We start from the raw sequence: 20,357 nt of genomic DNA on the forward strand, positions 1-20,357 counted from the left end.
AATCCCACCATGTAAATTACCCAAATATTTCATAAATTAGACTTGGAGTATGATTTATCCTAGGAGTGGAGTATTCATCCAAATTCATTGAAATACTCCATCTCAAAACTTGTAAAACCAAAATTAAATGGTGCAACAAGTATAGAACATGCATTCCTATTCCAAAAGGGAGAAATCAGAAGAAAAAAAATCTCACATCCCAAAGAAGTCCAGAACCTATTAGGGTAAATTTTATTACATTTTAAATCTTTTGAAAAAAATACTTTTAGATTGGATTTTATATCCTCTGAGTTCATCTGAGTGGTGGACACACACACACACAAACACACACACACACACGCACACACACACACACACATACACGTGCCACAGGGCTGCAGGCATACTAGCCCCACATGAGTCCTTGGTCATAGCCCTTCCTTCTGGAACTGAGTTGGTGAATTCACCATCTGGACCAAGGAGGCAGCCACACCCTTGTGGTGGTTCTTCCCTTTTTGTGAAAGATAACACATATTTGCAACCAAAAAGCTCTATGGGCCCAGTTCTTGGCTGTAGAATTACAAAAATCTAACAGATTTATTTCATGTATTTCTGCCTCTATCCCCTGCAGCCCAAGCTGGCAAACTTTCTGCTAAAATGGTTGATCAGATCTATAATTCAAGTGTTTAATCCCCTGTCCAGCAACACACTTAGTTGTGTTTCAGGAGTAAACTATCAGGATAGGTTGAGAATCTTTCAATTCAAGTGCTGTTTTATTTCTGCTGAGCACAATCTTTTTGAGTTTATCTCCCTCCTCGCACATTTTATTGAAGGTAGCAAAAAAAAAAAAAAAAAAAAAAAGCTACTCAAATACTTTGGTTATAAAACATCTTCTCTAAATATCAGGTTCATCACTTACAAGTTCCACTTTCCACTCAATAGAACACAATTCTGCCAAGTCCTCTACCACTTCATGACAAATATCACTGTTAGTTAGCTAGTACTGCCTGAACAAACTACCACAAATTAAGTGGCTCAGGGGGAAACTTATAGTCTCAAATTTGGAGACTAAAGTCCAAAATAAGAATATTGACAGTGTTGGTTTTTCCCTTTGTTTTTAAATTTTATTTTGGATTCAGAGGGTACATGTTTGTTACATGGATACATTGCATGACATTAAAGATCAGGATATAGATCTGTCACCCAGGTAGCGAGCAGAGTGCCCAATAGGCAATTTGTCAGCCTATGTTCCTGTCCCTACTTCCCTCCACTGGTAGTCCCCAGTGTCTATTGCTTCTGTCATTAGGTTCATGTGTACTAAATTCTTAGCACCTACTTATAAATGAGAACATGTGGTATTTTGTTTCCTGTTCTTGGAATACTTTGCTTAGGATAATGGACTCCAGCTGCAAAGGACACGATTTTGTTCTTTTTATGACTGAGTAGTATTCCACACTTAACATGTACTGCATTTTCTTTATCCAGTCCTCCATTGATGGGTACCTAGGTTGATTCCATGCCTTTGCTATTATGAATAGTGCTGCAATGAACATATGAATGTAAGTGCCTTTTTGGTGTAATAATCTTTAATCTTTTTTATGTTTTATTTTACTTTACTTTATTTTATTTTTTTGAGACAGAGTCTTGCTTTGCCGCCCAGGTTGGAGTGCAGTGGCACTATCTCAGCTCACTGCAAGCTCCGCCTTCCAGGTTCACGTCATTCTCCTGCCTCAGTCTCCCTAGTAGCTGGGACTACAAGCGTCCACCACCACGTCCGGCTAATTTTTTGTATTTTTAGTAGAGACGGGGTTTCACCGTGTTAGCCAGGATGGTCTCCATCTCCTGACCTCGTGATCCACCCGCCTCGGCCTCCCAAAGTGCTGGGATTACAGGCGTGAGCCACCGCGCCGGTATTGGTATGATAATCTTATTTCCTTTGCATATATACCCAGTTATGGGATGGCTGGGTCGAATGGTAATACTGTTTTAAGTTCTGTTTTCTCCATTTTGTAGCTCTGTTTTAACTTTTAGAGAAATCTACAAACTGCTTTCCACAGTGGCTGAACTGATTTACATTTCCACAAACAGTATAGAAGCATTCCCTTTTCTCTGTAGTCTCTCCAGTATCTATTGCTTTTTGACTTTTTAATAATTGCCATTATGACAGCATAAGATGGCATCTCACTGTGGTTTAATTTGCATTCTCTAATAATTAGTGATGATGAGTATTACTGTGTATGTTTGTTGGCCACTTGTATGTCAGAAGTGTCTGTTCCTGTCTTCTGCCCATTTTAAAATTAGATTGTTTGATTTTTGCTTATTGATTTATTTAAGTCCTTTGTAGATTCTGGATGTTAGACCTTTGCCAGATGGATAGTTTGTGAATATTTTCTCCCATTCTGTAAGTTGTCTGTCTACTCTGTTGACTATATATATATTTGCCATGCAGAATTTTTTTAGTTGAATTAGGTCCCAGTTATCAATTTTTGGTTTTGTTGCAATTGCATTGGGGGACATAGCAATAAATTCTTTTTTAAAGTCAATATCAAGAAGAATATTTCCCAAGTTTTTTCTAGGATTTTTATAGTTTGAGGTCTTACATTTAAATCTTTAGTCCATCTTGAGATAATTTTTGAACATAGTGAAAAATAGGGGTCCAGTTTCATTCTTTTGTATCTAACGAGCAAATTTACCTCAGCACCTTATATTGAATAAAATTATCCTCTATTCATTTTTGTCAACTTTGTCAAAGATCAGGTGGTTGTAGACTTACAGATTTATTTCCAGGTTCTCTGTTCTGTTTCTTTGGTCTATGTGCCCACTTTTGTACCAGTATCTTGCTGTTTTGGTTACTGTAGCCTTATAATACAGTTTGATGTTGGGTAACATGATGCATCCAGCTTTGTTCATTTTGCCTAGGATTGTTTTGCCTATTCAGTCTCATTTATGATTCAATAATATTTAAAATAGCTTTTTTCCCCCTATTTCTGTGAAAAATGATGCTGGCATTTTCATAGGAATACCATATAATCTGTAAATTGCTTTGGGCAGTATGGTTATTTGAATAATATTGACTTTTCCAACCCACAAGCCTGGAATCTTTTTTTTATTTATTTGTGCCATCTCTGATATATCTCAGCAGTGTTTTCTAGTTCTTTCTTTAGAAATGTTTCGCCTTCTTATATGTATCCCTACGCATTTCATCTTTTTTTTTTTTTTCTTTTTGGCTATTGTAAATGGAATTGTGTTCTTGATTTGACTGCCAGCTGTAATGTTATTTATGTATAGAAATGCTACTGATGTTTGTACATTGATTGTTAACCTGAGATTTTGCTGAAGTAATTTGTCAGTTCTAGGGACATTTTGGTAGAGTCTGTAAGGTTGTTTCTTCTGAGGGCTGTGAGAAAATAATCTAGGCATCTCTTTTCGGCTCAAAGATGACTATTTTCCCCCTATATCTCTTCACACTGTCCTCCATTAATTTATATCTGTGTCCAAATTTCCTGTTCTTTCAGGGCCACTAGTCAGATTGAGGCCAATCTCAATGATCACACTTTAATTGATTACCTGTGTAAAGGCTTATCTCCCAATAAAGTCACATTCTGAGGTACTGGGGATTACAATTTAAACATATAAATGTTAGGGAACACAGCTCAATTTACAACATCAATAAAAAATAGAGACAATAGTCACTGCGATTTTTATTTCTACTAATTTGACATCAACAGTACGTAGTAAGTATAAAGTGTGCCATGAAGCCAGACTGCCTTGGCATATCGCTGTCCCACTATGTCTTGAGATGTGACATTTGGCAAGTAATTTTGTACTCTAGGAACTGTTCAACATAACAGATAGTTTCTTTAACTGTTTTGTTATGTACCAAATGAAGTAATATTATGAAGTCTGTCAAGTAATGCTTGACACATAGTTAATGACATATATTAGTTTTTCATCATAAGGAGTTAGATAAAGAAATTATTACATATTTCTTTAAAAAACAATGCATGATATCTACCAGGTTTGTCTTTCCCATGGTAGCTCCTCTTTACCGCTGTTGCCTCTTGTTAATTTCAACAGAAAAGCTGACTATAGCACCATTCATTCACTACCAGAAAAAAAAAATAAAAGGGAGACAATAATTTGGATCTTAAAAATTTGAGTCTTAAGACACATAAAATGATAATAGCTAGATTCTTGGGTAACTACAATGGTCATTGAAAATCTGCTGCTAAGAAACAGTGATATTTTCTACTTCTTTTCTTCTTGAAGCAGGTCTTACAAAAATTTCCTTAGTTTGGAGACCTGCCATTTTTAAAAATAAAGATCCAAAAAAGACCTGTAAGTTTAGCAAGCAGAACCCGTTTCAAGTTACATATTTAAGAATCTTTCATTCTTGACTAATTATAATTTGGTCCTTTAAGAAATTACGTTTCAGTACTTTAAAAATGTATTATGTTGCTATGGTCTGAATATGTCACTTAAAATCGTTGCTGAATTTCTCAGTCTGTAGAACTGTGAGAAATAAATTTCTCTTGTTTGTGAGTCACTCAATTTGTAGTATTTTGTAATAGCAGCCCAAAGACTAAAACATATATTGTGACAATGCAAATGGATATAAACATGTCAATGATGTTCCAAGTCTCTCTTGAATGTTACGATCCCAGAGGATGTTTGACATAACTTGTAATGCATGCTATTTAAGAACTATCTATGATTTCCAAAAAGCTGGATGACTGGGTTCAGGGCCAAAGTGGTAGAGGTGTGAGTGATGAACATTGCAACTGTTGCTAATAAACCACTTTCAAAATGTTAGCTTGGCATTACTGAAAACTCAGAGAATAATGTGAGAGACGGAAGTGGCCATATGGGACTCTTTATCCAGTTATGTTTAAAGACACAAAAGGGGGTTTTATATTTAGCTAAGTTGGTAAACTGTATGAAAAAGAAATATGTATGTTGCAGTAGAATAAGGACATAGAGAATCCTGAATGGAATTGTGGAAATCCCTGAATAGGTTTTGTTTAAATTTTTAGTGGTAAAAAATTCCAAAATTACTTCAATTTTATTTTTGAAAAATACCAGAAACACAAACCCATAAATTATTAATAGGTGGGTCAGTATTCTAGGCAAAAAAAACCCCTAAATGCTTTCTATCTGAAGTGCAAATGACAATAAGGCAATGACAAGATGGTTGATGAAAAACCTAAACAGTAGTTACAACCTCTTGATCAGTTAAAAATAAGTGCTGTATATCTCTATAAATTTCCATCATCTTGTCCATATGTCTGTTTATCTAATTATTTATTTTCTCTTCTTTGCTCTAATATAATGTGAAATGTATACCTGTATATGAAAGCTTTTAGTTAAACTTTGCACTTGCTTAGGAATTTGTAGAACATAGGAAAGTTATTGGGATAGAACTAAGTAACATAATGAAATTATTCAGATATTCTAGTGCCCAGGTGTCTGACAGTATTCCCTTTGGATTTAATAGTTAGAAATTTCTAGTCTCCACTGGAAAGGATTATTGCTTCCAATCATATAGCTGTATTTTCTTAAGTAGTTTCTATTAACAGGAATAAATGGGTGCATACACTGAGCAAACAAAGGGAAGGATATAGTTATTGATTAACTTTGGCTATCTAATATCCTTTCCCTTGATGATTTGTGTGTTTTTTTGTTTTGTGTTGTTTTGTTTTTTTGTTTTTTGAGATGGGGTCTTGCTCTGTTGCCCAGGCTGGAGTGCAGTGGCCGGATCTCAGCTCACTGCAAGCTCTGCCCCCCGGGTTCACGCCATTCTCCTGCCTCAGCCTCCCGAGTAGCTGGGACCACAGGCACCAACACCTCGCCCAGCTAGTTTTTTGTATTTTTAGTAGAGAGGGGGTTTCACCGGGTTAGCCAGGATGGTCTCGATTTCCTGAACTTGTGATCCGCCCATATTGGCCTCCCAAAGTGCTGGGATTACAGGCTTGAGCCACCGCACCCGGCAGGTGATTTGTGTTTTATTCAGAATGTAGCTCTGACGAAATTGACAATAAAAGGACCAAGCTTAACTGACCACAAGAGGTAATATGGAATCCACACTATCACATTCCAGTTTTCTGAAAACTTAACCGTGAGTTGGGGTTTCAAGGACAGGAGATATCTGACATTGGGTTATCTGATGGCACAACACCACAGAGACATTCTACACTGGTCTGAGCTGTGAGCAATGGACCTGAGGCCATTCTTGAAACCAGGTGGTATCTGGGTAATCATTTGATTTTTTTTTCGTTTTTTTGCTACTCAATGTCATTTTACTAAATCATTTATTCATGTTTAATTATGTAAGCAAATATTTCTATTGCTTATAATTGAAGAATTCTTAGGCTATAAACCTAAAAAGAAAATAATTTTAAAAAATAAAAGATTGACTTTCAGAAAATTAAAAAACATAAAGATTTACAATTATATATTTATTTATCAATAAGAAAGAATGAACCATAATCATAGTAAAAGCTCAGAGATAATGGCTAATTTCTTTTTTTTTTCTTTTTTTTTTTTTTTTTGAGAGGGAGTCTGGCTCTGTCGCCCAGGCTGGAGTGCAGTGGCCGGATCTCAGCTCACTGCAAGCTCCGCCTAATTTCTATAAGTAAGAGTTATTAACTAAAAATACAGGCGTATTTTATTGTAATTCACAATAAAATTAGATGTTTTTATTAATATATAATACTGATTTCAAATTAAGCTCATAGTTCAAAAAGTGGCTAATGGTTAATAAGCCATGATATGTATTATCAATACACTATAATAATGTCAAAATATTGGTATTGCCTTAATCAAATATGTAAAGATTGTCTCATGAAATCAAATTTCTCAAATAATTTTAGTGTAGAATGCTTAATAAGAACATTGAAGATGATTTACAACTTGAATAGTTTCAATTTTTTTAACAGTTAGGTTTCTTAGCAAACATGGAAAGTGGAATGCATGAGTACGTAATATTGAGAATACATTTCAGAGATAGAAACCCATTCTGAAGCAAGGAGCACTTTGTTGATTACAGTAAAATTTATGTCAGATACAATGTTTGGAATGATGGCCATCATGACAATGTTGAAATTATTAAACATTTTTACAAGGTGCCTGGGACTCTACTAAGTCATTGTATTAGTCTGTTTTCATGCTGCTGACAGAGACTTCCTTGAGACTGGGGAGGGGGGAAACGAGGTTTAATTGGACTTACATTTCCACATGGCTGGAGAGCCCTCAGAATCACGCCAGGAGGTGAAAAGCACTTCTTTCATGGCAGCAGCAAGAGAAAAATGGGGAAGAAAAAACAGAAACCCTCGATAAACCCATCAGATCTTGTGGGACTTACTCACTTTCACGAGAATAACATGGGAAAGATCAACCCTCATGATTCAATTACCTCCCCCTGGGTGCCTCCCACCACATGTGGGAATTCTGGGGGATACAATTCAAGTTGAGATTTGGGTTGGGACACAGCAAAACAATACCAGCGATTTATGAGTTTACTCTTATTTAATTTTAATAAAACTCCTACTAGATGAGGATATATTTTTGGAGAACGTGTGTACAGAACAGAAAATCAGAAAGTATTTGCAAGACTTATTTTAACAGTACAGGGTAAAGATTTTCATTTTCATTCCCTAAAATTATGCTGCATACTTTGGAAATTGGTCTTAGTTACATAGACAGAGCCATGAAGACTAACAATATTTATGGGCAAATAAACAAATCTGAATTTTATAGTTTTGCTTTAGTCAGATCCTTAAAGTTAAACGTGATTTTTTTTTTTTTTTTTGAGGCGGAGTTTCACTCCTGTTGCCCAGGTTGGAGTGCAATGGTGCGATCTTGGCTCAACACAACCTCCACCACCTGGGTTCAAGCAATTCTCCTGCCTCAGCCTCCTGAGTAGCTGGGATTACAGGCATGCACCACCACGCTTGACTAATTTTGTATTTTTAGTAGAGATGAAGTTTCTCCATGTTGGTCAGGTTGGTCTCGAACACCCGACCTCAGGTGATCCACCCGCCTTGGCCTCCCAAAGTGCTGGGATTACAGGCATGAGCCACCATGCCAGGCCAAGATTAATGATTTTCACTTGACTCAGAAAAGTAACACAGTAGGCAAGCCGTTGAATTTTGCATAAATTAAAGCATATTGTTGCTCTTCTAAGCCATACCTGTGCATATAGTTAAGTTTTTCAGGTAATTACTTCCAGGTGCTTGCCTAAAGGAATTCACTGCAATGCAATGAAATCAGAGTAATAAACTCATCAGCAAAAATTAACCCATCGGCATGTTACATAGACACGTACATTTAAATGACATCAGTATTATAATTTGTGGATTTTAGATGTTTATGTTCATGATGAAGACAGTCTCCTCCTAGGTAATTAAGAAGATCTACATACAACTAAGTATATTTGACTTTATCCTAAGCTCATTGGACTATTTCATATGCCCAATTTTTAAATGGGGCTTTTAGATTTTTACCATTAAACATACAGAAATCTTTATGATTTGATTGTCCCATCATTCTAGTTAAGTAAAATATAATGCAACTTCCTTTTTACTATCTGTTCATTTTGGTTTCAAGCTCTGTGAAGAAAATTTACATTGAATATTAAACATTAGCTTTGGTGAAAAGAACTGAAATATTTACTATTTTAGCATTTTATTTTTTAAAAATATTGTCTTAAATTGCTGGGTTTACTTTAAATCACATATAAGCATAATAAATTTCCGTCCATTTCAAGTTCTTATGTATGGTACTTAGAGTTGTTGCATAATATTTTGATGATTTTAAGAGTTGACAGAGACTCTATATTGCTATTTATGTTAGAACAAATACAAGCATTTTATTTGAAGCAGCAAACATTTCATTTAGTACCTATTGATATTTATTAAATTCCTATGGTATAAGTATTGTTAGTTGCAGGGAACACCACTCATAAAAACATGTAAGGTCTATGTAAATAAGTATAGAAATATAAGTAAATAAGATTAAATTATATAAATATATATTTACATATATATAGCCATTTAAAAAATATACTTTTTGTCATATATTTTGGGCTTGTGTTTTATTTTTGCTCAAATCATTATGTTATTCTTATAGAACAGTACTACTGAGCAACATTCAGGTAGAAAGTCAACTTTAGCAAGATTATTTATCTTCATTTTTTTTCAGCTCCTCTATTTTCACTTACATGTAGTTAGGAGCATTACAAGATATAAGGAATGCTTAGCTGAACAAAATCCCTCTAGAAAACTTGAAAATTGCAAATACATCCTAGAAACACAAATGATTCTTAAATTTGTTCTATGTCAAAAAAACTCTAAATTTAGATTTTAAAAATCTCAGAATAAAAGTAGAGTTTTTTTAAATTTCAAAGACATGAGAAATTAGAGGAAGTTACATATTGAATTACAGTAGATTTGGAGGGAATATTTAGATTCTACTTGTTATAGCATTAATGTATTTTAAGAAAAGCATGTGTTTAAAAGTTACTTACCAATGCAACAGTGTCGGAATGTGGAGGCTAATCAGTTTTTCGATTCGACTATGAGGGCTCCACACTCATGCATGGATTGATTTCAGTTATAAAAGTGCTTCAGTCTATGAGTCCAACCCCTTTCTCTCACTCACTCACTCTTCGCACTGACACCATCTGGTGAAACAGCAAGAAGGCACTCACCAGATGTGGGCCCATGATCTTGTACTTCCCAACATTCAGAACTGGGAGCCAAAGAAATTTCTGTTGATTTTTAAAGTCTATGCTACTGTGTTAGAGCTGCATGAAACAGACTAAGACATCATCAGTGCATCACATATCAATGACCCTTACCTGTAAATTTGGTGGATATTATTTTTGAAAAAAAAGTTGAGATCACTATAGAGACAATATCAATTAGGTATTATGAATAATTAGACAATCTGAGAGACCCATCAATTCATAACCAACCCTTACATAAGGCAGCCTTTTTTAAGCATTATGGTATCACAAATATACGGAAATACTCTTGAAAGGACTCTCTGACAGAGAGTACTGGGAGTTGTTTTGTAGGAAGCTAACAACAACAACAAAAATCCAAAAGCAAATGGGACTGCAGTCCTGAGCACCTGGGAATGCGGTGGCCAAGAACTTGGATTTGTGCGCACTGTAATAGAAGAGGTAATACAAAAAACACAGAGGCATGGAATCAGGAAGCCAGTTTCAGAGAAGCAGGAAATGACAAGTGCAAGAAGACAGAGTAACAGCTCGATCTAAACTTGCAATTACAAGGGTTTGGTAGATGCTTTGAGCACAGATCTTTATAGCAACACTGAAGTTAATAATATCAATTATTGGTACATCAGCAAATGATTGAGCTGGCCTAAAATTGCTAAAAACTAAAATGTGTGAAGAGCAGTTTACAATTTCCTAGCTTAGTAGGGATTTCCACTACTTGGCTACCAGCAGCAAAATGTTTGGAAGAAAAATCTTCCACAAGTTAGGCTCTTTGACACTTATAGGTTAAAATAAACCATAATTTATCAGTTGCTAATCATGTAAAACAAAAGCAATCCAGAACTGAGCATAAAAATAGGTATTTGTTATGCTCACTGGAAAATACACCAACTGGGAAAGCTGTGTTTCATATTTTAGATTTACAGGTGCAATGACCTGGTTCTACTTTAAGCATCAGTTCTAAGAATAAGTTGGGACATTGTTCTGGGTGACTTTTACTCTAGAATGAGGGCGCTACCTGAGGAATGTTCTTATCACAGCAATGGTAAACACAAGAAGGCAAATAGAAACATACGCTTCAAAAAGAATTAGAATAGATACACTCTCATGTCATCTGTAAACAACTGGGCAAAACTAGTCAAAGGCCAAGGTATCTATAAAAGTAATGGGAATATATAGTATGTCTCTTATTAGTATCACTTCAGTTATGTAAGAAATGACCTACATATAGGCAAAGATTTAGAACAAAAATTCAATCAACCACCTACCACTTCCCAAATATTAACAAATTTTGTGACAATCAAGACATTGTAAGAAAATATCAGAAACTAATTCAAATAAAGTTAAACTTAAGAACTACAGAAGTTACGTTATAGTCAGAATGTTTTATCTCCCCAGATTCATATGTTGAAACTTAATATCCAATGTCGTAGCATTAAGAGGGACTTTGGGAGATTAGGTCATGTGGACAGAGACCTCATGAATGGGATTAGCTTCCTTATAAAGGAGGCCCACAGGTGCTCATTCACTCCTTGCTCCATGTGAGGAAACATAGAAGGCACCACCATTGAGCAAAAAGCCTTCAGCAGATCTTGCGTCTTTTGGTGGCTTTTTCTTAAAAGTGCCAGCCTCTAGAATTGTAAGAAATAAATTTCTATTGTTTATAAACTGTCCAGTTCATGTCATTTTTGTTGCAGCAGCAAAAATAGACTAACATAGGCTGTATTTGTTAAGTTCAGAAAACAAAATTATTCTGTATAAACATGTTTAAAGAAATTACAGATAAAATTACAAAGGCAAGTAAATGCTAAGAAACTGTCAGCAACGATGAGTTAGACTTGAAAAAATTAATAAAATATCTAGAAATACACCACATAACTTTTGCCAAAAGTCAATGGAGGAGTGAAAAACTAAAGAAAGAATTAATATGGAAGAAATATAAAAGAAATGTATTTATAAGGCATTATTAAGAGATACGAATATGAAAAACAAAAAAAGAGAGGCTAATTATTAAAAGGAAAGAATCAGAAGTGTCATCACTTATCTGAAAGAAGAAAGTGAGAAAAGGAAGTGAAAAACTAAAGAGAAAATGCTTATGTATTATCCAAAATTGGTTAAAAATGTAAATTTACAGATCTAGTAAAAATATTGCCTCAAAGGTAGGATAAGATAAATAATAATCACTAATATCTGTATTATAAGTCTTCTGAAAATTAAAATAATTTGAGACAGAGATGATTTTGAAATCAGTCACAGGAAAAGACATTATTTAAAAAATTATAGTTACAATGACATCATGTTTGGCAACAAAAACAACTAATGAGAGCCAAAAAGTAGTAAAATAATGTTTCAAAAGTGAAGGTAAAAGTAACTTTTATAATTGTATATACAGTAATATCATTCTTCAAAATTAAATGATATGAAAGTATTTTTAGATACATCAAGTTAGTCACTGAAATATTTATTCTAAATGAACTGCTAAAGGACAAGCATCAAGAAAAGAAGATATGACTAAAATTGTCTAATATAGAAGAACATATAATTTTTAAAAAGTTTTTGTTTTGTCGGGTTTTTTAATGTTTAATTTTTATTTTTATGTTTGTATTAAGAAGGTTTAACTGTTGAGGGTGTAAAAAAAGAGATCAGAATCAAAAGATTCTGCCAATATGTTTATATATGTCTCTGTGTATATGTTTAAAGGAAGGAAATCTTCTCATATGATACAATAACTAGAAATCTGTAGTTTAATGTTTCCTTAACATGCATACACACAGACACATATAAACATATATGTGTTTAATTTGTCAATATTTTCTTTTATTTAAAGTATCACATGGGACACTTCAAGTAAAATAAAATTTCTCAACAAATTAAATTAAACAGAATTAATAGGAGCAAAGAACAATTCATGAATTGTGAGAGCACTCACAACCGGAAGAGGTACAGAGAACTCTTCCCAGCAGTGTGAGTGGTGAGCTTTGATAGTTCAACCCTGCAGCAAAGTGGAGAAACCATTGGATTGTCTGCAGCTAGGAATGTGGTTTATTTGGGCAGGATGTGATGAAGCATTTGTCTTATTTGGCCATCATGTGATCAGTTGGCTTCCTAGTATTGGTGGAAGCTCCATTGTTAATGACTGTAAAGTGGGCTGTGTATTAGTGCATTTTGATGATGCTGGTAGAGACATACACGAGACTGGGAGGAAGAAAATATTTAATTGGACTTACACTTCCACGTGGCTGGGGAGGCCTCAGAATCATGGCAGGAGGCAAAAGGCACTTCTTATATGGAGGCAGCAAAAGAAAATGAGGAAGATGAAAACGTGGAAACCCCTGATAAACCCATCAGATCTCGTGAGACTTATTCACTACCACTAGAATAGTATGGGGGAAACTGCCTCCATAATTCAAATTATCTCCCACCGAGTCCCTCCCACAGCATGTGGGAATTATGGGAGTACTATTTAAGATGAGATTTGGGTGGGGAAACAGCTAAAATATATCGTTCCATCCCTGGCCCCTCCAAATCTCACGTCCTCACATTTCAAAATTAATCATGCCTTTCCAATAGTCCCCCAAAGTCATAACTCATTTCAGCATTAACCCAAAAGTCTATGGTCCAAAGTCTTGCCTGAGACAAGGCAAGTCCCTTCCGCCTATGAGCCTGTAAAATCAAAAACAAGCTAGTTACTTCCTAGATACAATGGGGGTACAGGTATTGGGTTCCAAATGGGAGAAATTGGCCAAAACAAAGTGGTTACAGGGCCCATGCAAGTTTGAAATCCAGTGGGGCAGGCAAATTTTAAAGCTCCAGAATGATCTCCTTTGACTCCAGGTCTCACATCCAGGTCACACTGATGCAAGACGCAGGTTCCCATGATCTTCAGCAGCTCCTCCTTCGTGGGTTTTTAGGGCATAATCTCCCTCCTGGATGCTTTCATGGGCTGGCATTGAGTGTCTATGACTTCCAGGTGAACGGTGCCCACTCTTGGTGGATCTAGTCACTAGTTGGTGCCCCAGTAGGGATTCTATTTGGGGACCCCAACCCCGTATTTCTCTTCTGCACTGCCTTATCAAAGGTTCTCCATGAGGGCTCTGCCCCTACAGCAAACTTCTTCCTGGGCATAGAGGCATTTCCATACATCTTCTGAAATCTAGGCAGAGGTTCCTGAACCCCAACTCTTGACTTCTGTGCACGTGCATGCTCAACACCACTTGGGAGTTGCCAAGGCTTGGGGCTTCCACCCTCTGAAGCTATGGCCCCAGCTCTATGTTGTCCCCTTTCAGCCGCAGCTGAGGTGGATGGACGCAGGAAACCAAGTACCTAGGTTGCACACACACGGTGACCCTGTACCTGGTCCAAAAAACCATTTTCTCCTGGGCCTCCAGGCCTGTGGTGGAACGGGCTGCCATGAAGACCTCTGACATGTCCTGGAGACACTTTTCCCATTGTCAAGAGGATTAACATTAGGATCCTTGCAACTTATGCAGATTTATGCAGCTGGCTTGAATATTTCCTCAGAAAATAGGTTTTTCTTTTCTATCATCTTGTCAGCCTACAAATTTTCCAAACTTTTATGTTCTGCTTCCCTTATAAAACTGAATGCCTTTAACATCACCCAAGCCACATCTTGAATGTTTTGCTGCTTAGAAATTTCTTTGACCAGATACCCTAAATCATCTCTCTCAAATTCAAAGTTCCACAAATTGCTAGGGCAGGGGCAAAATACTGCCAGTCTCTTTGAGTAACCTTTGCTCCAGTTCCCAACAAATTCCTCATCTCCATCCGAAACCATCTTGACCTGGAGTTTATTGTCCATATTGCTATCAGACTTTTGGGCAGAGTCCATTCAACAAGTCTTCAGGAAGTTCCAAACTTTCCCACATTTTCCTGTCTTTTTCTGAGCCCTCCAAACTATCCCAACCTCTGCCAGTTGTACAGTTCCAAAGTCCTTCCATATTTTCGTGTATATTTTCACAATGCACCAATCTACTGGTACCAATTTACTGCATTAGTCCATTTTCATGCTGCTGGTAAAGACATACCTGAGACTGGGAAGAAAAGGAGGTCTAATTGGACTTACAGTTCCATGTGGCTGGGGAGGCCTCAGAATCATGGTAGGAGGCAAAAGGCATTTCTTACATGGTGGCAGCAAGAGAAAATGAGAAAGATGTAAAAGTGGAAACCCTTGATAAAATCATCAGATCTCATGAGATTTATTTTGAGTAACATAATGATTTCCAGTTCTATCCATTTTGATGCAAATTACAGAGTTTCATTCTTCCTTACGACTAAATAACATTTCATTGTGCATATATACTACATTTTTAAATCTGCTAATCTATTGATAGGCACCTAGGTTGATTCCCTATTTTTGCTACTGCAAATAGTGCTGCAAAAAACATGGGAGTATAGATATCTCTTAGATATATTGGTTTCCTTTCTTGTGGATATATACTCAGTAGTGGAATTCCTGGATCATATGAGAGATCTATTTTTAGTTTTCTGAGGAACCTTCATACTGTTCTCCATAGTGTCTTTAGTTTTCTGAGGAACCTTCATGCTGTTCTCCATAGTGTCTTTCCCAGACACTCCATACTGTCTTTTCCTAGACAGTAAATGTACCAGTAACAGTGTATGAGGGTACCCCTTTCTCCACATCTTTGCTGGCATTTATTATTGCCTATCTTTTTGATATCAGCCATTTTAACTGGTGTGAGATAATATTGCATTGTGGTTTTGATTTGCATTTCTCTGATGTTTAGTGATGCTCAACATTTTTTTAAATACTTGATGGCCATTAGTGTGTTCGCTTTTGAGAAATTTCTGTTCAGACCTTTTGCCCATTCTTAAATTGGATTATTTATTTCTTGCTATTGAGTTGTCTAAGCTTCCTATATTTCCTGGTTATTAATCCCTGGTTAGATGTTTGTAAATATTTGCTCCCATTCTGTGGGTTGTCTATTCATTTTGTTGATTGCTTCCTTTTCAGTGCAGAAGAATTTCAGTTTTATATAATCTCAACTGTCTATTTTTTGTTTTGCTTGTCTTTGAGGTATGACACAAAAAAAATTTGCCCAAAATATTGGAGCATTGTCTCCATTATTTTCTTCTAATAGTTTCATAGTTTCAGGTCTTAGATTCAGGACTTTAATTCATTTTAATTTGATAGTTGTGTATGATGAAAGGTAGCAGAGTAGTTCAATCTTCTGCACATAGTTGTCCAGTTTTCCCATCACCATTTATTGAAAAGACTGTCTTTTCTTCATTGTAACTTCTTGGTTCCATTGAAGACTATGAGTTGGTTGTAAATTTGTGGATTTATATCTGAGTTTTCTATTCTGTTATTTTGAACTATATATCTGCTTTTATGAGAGTACCATACTGTTTTGTTTAGCATAGCTTTGTAATAAAATTTTTTCTTTTTGCTCAGGATTGCTTTCGCTATCTGAAGTCTTTTGTGGTTCCACATAAATTGTAGAAAATTTTTTTTTTTCTATTTCTGTGAATATCACTTGTATTTTGGTAGGAATTGTATTGAATCTGTAGTTTGTTTTGGTTACTATTGTTATCAATATAAATTCATACAATCCATGAGCATGACCTATCTTTTCTATGTTTTACTTCTATTTTTTTCATCAGAGTTCTATGAAAATTTTTATATAGATCTTTCATTTATTTGATTGGATTGATTTCTAGGTATTTTATAACATATTTATTGTAGCTATTGTAAATGAGATTGTTTTCTTGATTTTTTTCGGATTGTTCACTGCTGGCATGTATAAAGGCGACTGATTTTTGTATGTTGATTTTTTATCCTGCAATTTTACTGAATTTGTTTAACAGTTCAAATAGTTTTTCTGGTGGAGTCTTTACTAAATTTCTTTACCTATTTATCCATTGATGGACATATATATTTATATTTTTGCTGCAGATAAAAGTGCAATTTTTTAACATAATGATTTCATTTTTTTTTTTTTTTGATAAATACCTAGCGGTGAAATTGCTGGATCATGTGATAATTTTATTTTTATTTTTTTGAAGAACCTTCATACTATTGGTACAACTATAATGGATGTACCAATTTATATTCCCAACAATAACATATAAGGGTTTCCTTTTCTCTACATTTGTTATTGCTCTGTACTTTGATAATAACCATCCTAATTGGGGTGAGACGATATTTCCTTGTGCTACCTCACCGTGATCTCATTTTATTTTGGTTTGCGTATACCTAATGATTAGTGATATATAAATTATTTAGCCACTAAAGCCTTTAGGGTAGAGTCAGCTCTAGCAGCTAATATTTGAGATAGGGTTCTAATTATAGTCTCATTTATATTTATGCTAAGCAACAGAAGGAACATTAAAACAAAGATGTCCTTTTAGAGGAGTTTATGCCTGCTGACAAATTACTCCTTATTCTATAGTTCAAATTATAAGGTATTGACCAATGTTGAGGTTCTATTTGAATGTGGAATAATCTAATTCAAATCTACATTGAGCTCTAAAATAAGAAAATACCACTGGCTGAGACAGGATTTGCTTATCTGTATGTTACCATCGAGAGATAGAAGAATATCGTGGAGGGCTATATCAGACAGTACCTGTGGGATGCTTTCTTGTATTTGGGGTCACGAATAGGGAAGTGGAAAGGCTGTATGATTATATCATTGTATGGTTAGAGGCTACTGACAGTTAAGGGATTAAGGTAATACATTTGTCCACAAATCGTCAAATTATCTTTCACTTTGGTTTACTTACTCAATTTATGGAATAATTTACCTGAAAAACTCTCACCATAGGTTTTTCCTACTGTTACATTTAAAAAAGGAATCTTCATACATGGATCTAAAAGTCAAACCCTATAGAAAGGACTAGATGTTCAATTTGAACAAGCAGTTGCCCTTGGAGGATGAATTAAATTTATTACAGGTGAACCAGAGGATCTTTAACTTACTGTAGGAATTTAGGTTTAGCTTGACATATTCAACATTCAGGTAAGTTTTCTGCACAAGCTATCAAACATGAAATCCTAATCATAGTATTATTTTGCCACACTAAACAAAAAGAAGGCATGGGGAAAAGAGGAGAAGGGAATACGGTTTTAGTATTTTTAGTGAAGTCTTGATCCATAATCTTGGGGAAGTTGTTTGTGTCTAGTATGGCATCTGCTTCTGGGAAGAAACCTCTCTTGCTGTCAATTTTACCTTGAGTTATCCAACAGGCACACAGTTGGTCTTAATCCCTTTGTGATGCTATAACAAAATACCTTAAACTGGGTAATTTATAAAGAGCAGAAATATATTTTTTATAGCTATGGAAAATATAAAGTTCAAGGTCAATGTGCCAGCATTGGTGTTTTATAAGGACTGCTTTTTGATTCCAAGATGTTGCCTTGTTGTGTCTTCATGTGGCAGAAAGACAAGAGAGCTCTCCCTTTAACCACGAGCCTTTTTCAAAGGATGCTAATCCCATTTACAAGAGTAGAATCCTCATGAATCAATCACCTCATGAAGGCTACACCTCTTAATACTGTAGCATTGAGGATTAAGTTTCAACATGAATTTTAGAGGAGCACAATTATTCAAACCATTGCAGGTCTCAAAAGTATGGAGGGGCCCTATTGACTTAAGAAATGTGGACCCAAGACTTGAGGCCCTGCAGTTTTGTTGCAATATGGGTGCTGAGAAAAACTACATAGTGCCATCCAGTGTGGCTCAAGGGCAGCTTTTCTCTGGTGTTATTTTGAGAAGCCCCAATTTCCAGCTTTGAGATGATTAAAGTCCTGGTTCTCTTCAATTGGTGGGTCATAAAAGGGCACACTTTACCTGGTAAAAATATGCTATAATGCCAGTAAAGCCCTGCAATACTGAGTCATATTAAACTTTATAAGAGCAGAACATCTGTAAGATTCTAATATAAGTGGCACAGATTTTCCTATATTTAAAATCTATATAGGACCCATTTAACTATTTCATAATGGATCAAAGTGTGTTTTTCAGTGTGGGTAGACCTGATTGAGATAAAGTCCAATGGTAATGTCTTTGGCCAAGGAAGTTCCATCAATTCAGTGAACTTTGTCAATTTCAGTTTAAAAATATCATTTTTTCTATCGACCCTCTCAGAAGATTAAAGATGATAAAAACAATGATATTGCCACTGTTTGCATAATACTTTATTTAACTCTTTTATAACTTGTCCAGAGAAATGAGTGTCTTCATTATTGGAGATTTCTCCAAGAATATCTTATACAGAAAACATTTTTCTAATAACCTTTTAGCTACTGTTATAGCATTAGCCTTCCTGCAAGGGAAAGCTTTTGTCTAAGAACAAACAGAGTACTATGGGAACATTTTGATATGTCACTGAGGGTGCCAATTGAATAAAATGTATTTGTAGGTGTTCAAATGATCTAGCAGGTGGTGGTAATGTACCTCCTGCAGTCTTTATTTTCATGCCAGGATTATGGGTTTGACAAATGGTTGTAGATTACTGTAGCAATTTTTAGAACAGTCACCATATCATTTAAAAAATATTTACTATTCTATCTACACAATGATGAGTCATGGAGTGCAGAGCTTTTTAAAAAAAATAATTGAAGCTATATGAACACAGAAAAGGCAAGACCATTTTCTGGGCCCTCCATGAGTCCATGCTTAATATTAAATTTCCATGCATTTGAATACTAGTTTTGTTTTTCAAATTAGGTATATAGCATTGTTTATTAAATAGGTTATCATCAGTGATTTGACTTAAATAAATCTTATGGAGTTTGTTTCAATTACATATATTTAAAGTTTCAGTAGTAGCCAACTCAGCAGGTAAATGTGTCAGGAAATTTCCGTGGAATTAAATTTTGTTCTGATTGATCCTCGGTTAGCAATTTTTTGACCCAATCAGTTTCTTCATAAGAGTTCTGGGAATTTTTACACAGTTCAATGATATTATCTTAAAGTTATCAGCAACTTGTATTTGTCAGTCTTTTCCATGAATCTCCTTTAATATGAAATATTTTGGTTTTATAGTTGTTTGAAATAGCTTTCAGGGAAGTACCAGAGTAAAACAATGAGTTAATTGTAGTTAATTATCTGTAGAAGAAAAGACTTAAAATGACTATGGTAAAAGATCAAATTAGAGTTCATTATAATGCAATTAAGAAGGAAATTTTGTTATTTCTATGGCACAAAATATTTCAGAGAAATGATTAAGATTGTGACTGCCAGAGTTATATCAGGACTATCAGATTTTTAGAAATTACATACAGTTTCTAAAACTCATATTAATAACATACTCATAAAATATGACTTTAAAAAGTTTCAGCATTACTTATTATTTGACAGTCCTTCCCATGTGATTTAGCATATCAAATACACCTAATTACTTTAACATCTCTCTTTTCATAAAGAGAAAAAACAACTTCATTTGAGATACTCCAGAGGCCCATCTGTATATTCCCTAAGTTAGTTCAAGGTCAAAAGGTCTTAATTTAGAATTTTATTTTGGAAAGTTGTCAAAAATGTCAAAAGGTTTAAAACACTTGATTTCAATAGGATCACATGGCTCTGTGAAAGCATATGTATTCAATTAACTACAGTGGCAATTAAAAGACTTCAAAGGAAAATACAGAAAGTTTCAT

General features: G+C 35.1%; 1 protein-coding gene across 4 annotated transcripts in view; it reads right to left on the bottom strand.

Moving 5' to 3' along the window:
* Positions 1 to 3,668: 3,668 nt before the first annotated feature.
* The window catches only part of LOC110742498, a 136,122-nt gene continuing 119,433 nt past the window's right edge, over positions 3,669 to 20,357 (bottom strand). For 2 of the 4 annotated variants that reach the window (XR_002520220.2, XM_021933938.2), the window contains 2 exons: positions 7,205 to 7,258; positions 3,669 to 4,084 (listed from right to left, as the gene is read on the bottom strand). Coding sequence is in view for 2 of the 4 variants with exons in the window: in XM_021933938.2 (XP_021789630.1) it covers positions 4,050 to 4,084; positions 7,205 to 7,258 (89 nt within the window). In the remaining 2 variants the exon portion in view is untranslated. Of the gene's footprint in view, positions 4,085 to 7,204; positions 7,259 to 9,502; positions 9,659 to 20,357 lie in introns of all 4 variants that reach the window. The other 2 variants (XR_004182004.1, XM_021933939.2) reach the window with 2 other exon arrangements.

Source organism: Papio anubis, chromosome 2, assembly GCF_008728515.1.
Source record: "Papio anubis isolate 15944 chromosome 2, Panubis1.0, whole genome shotgun sequence".
Classification (NCBI taxonomy): Eukaryota; Metazoa; Chordata; class Mammalia; order Primates; family Cercopithecidae; genus Papio; species Papio anubis.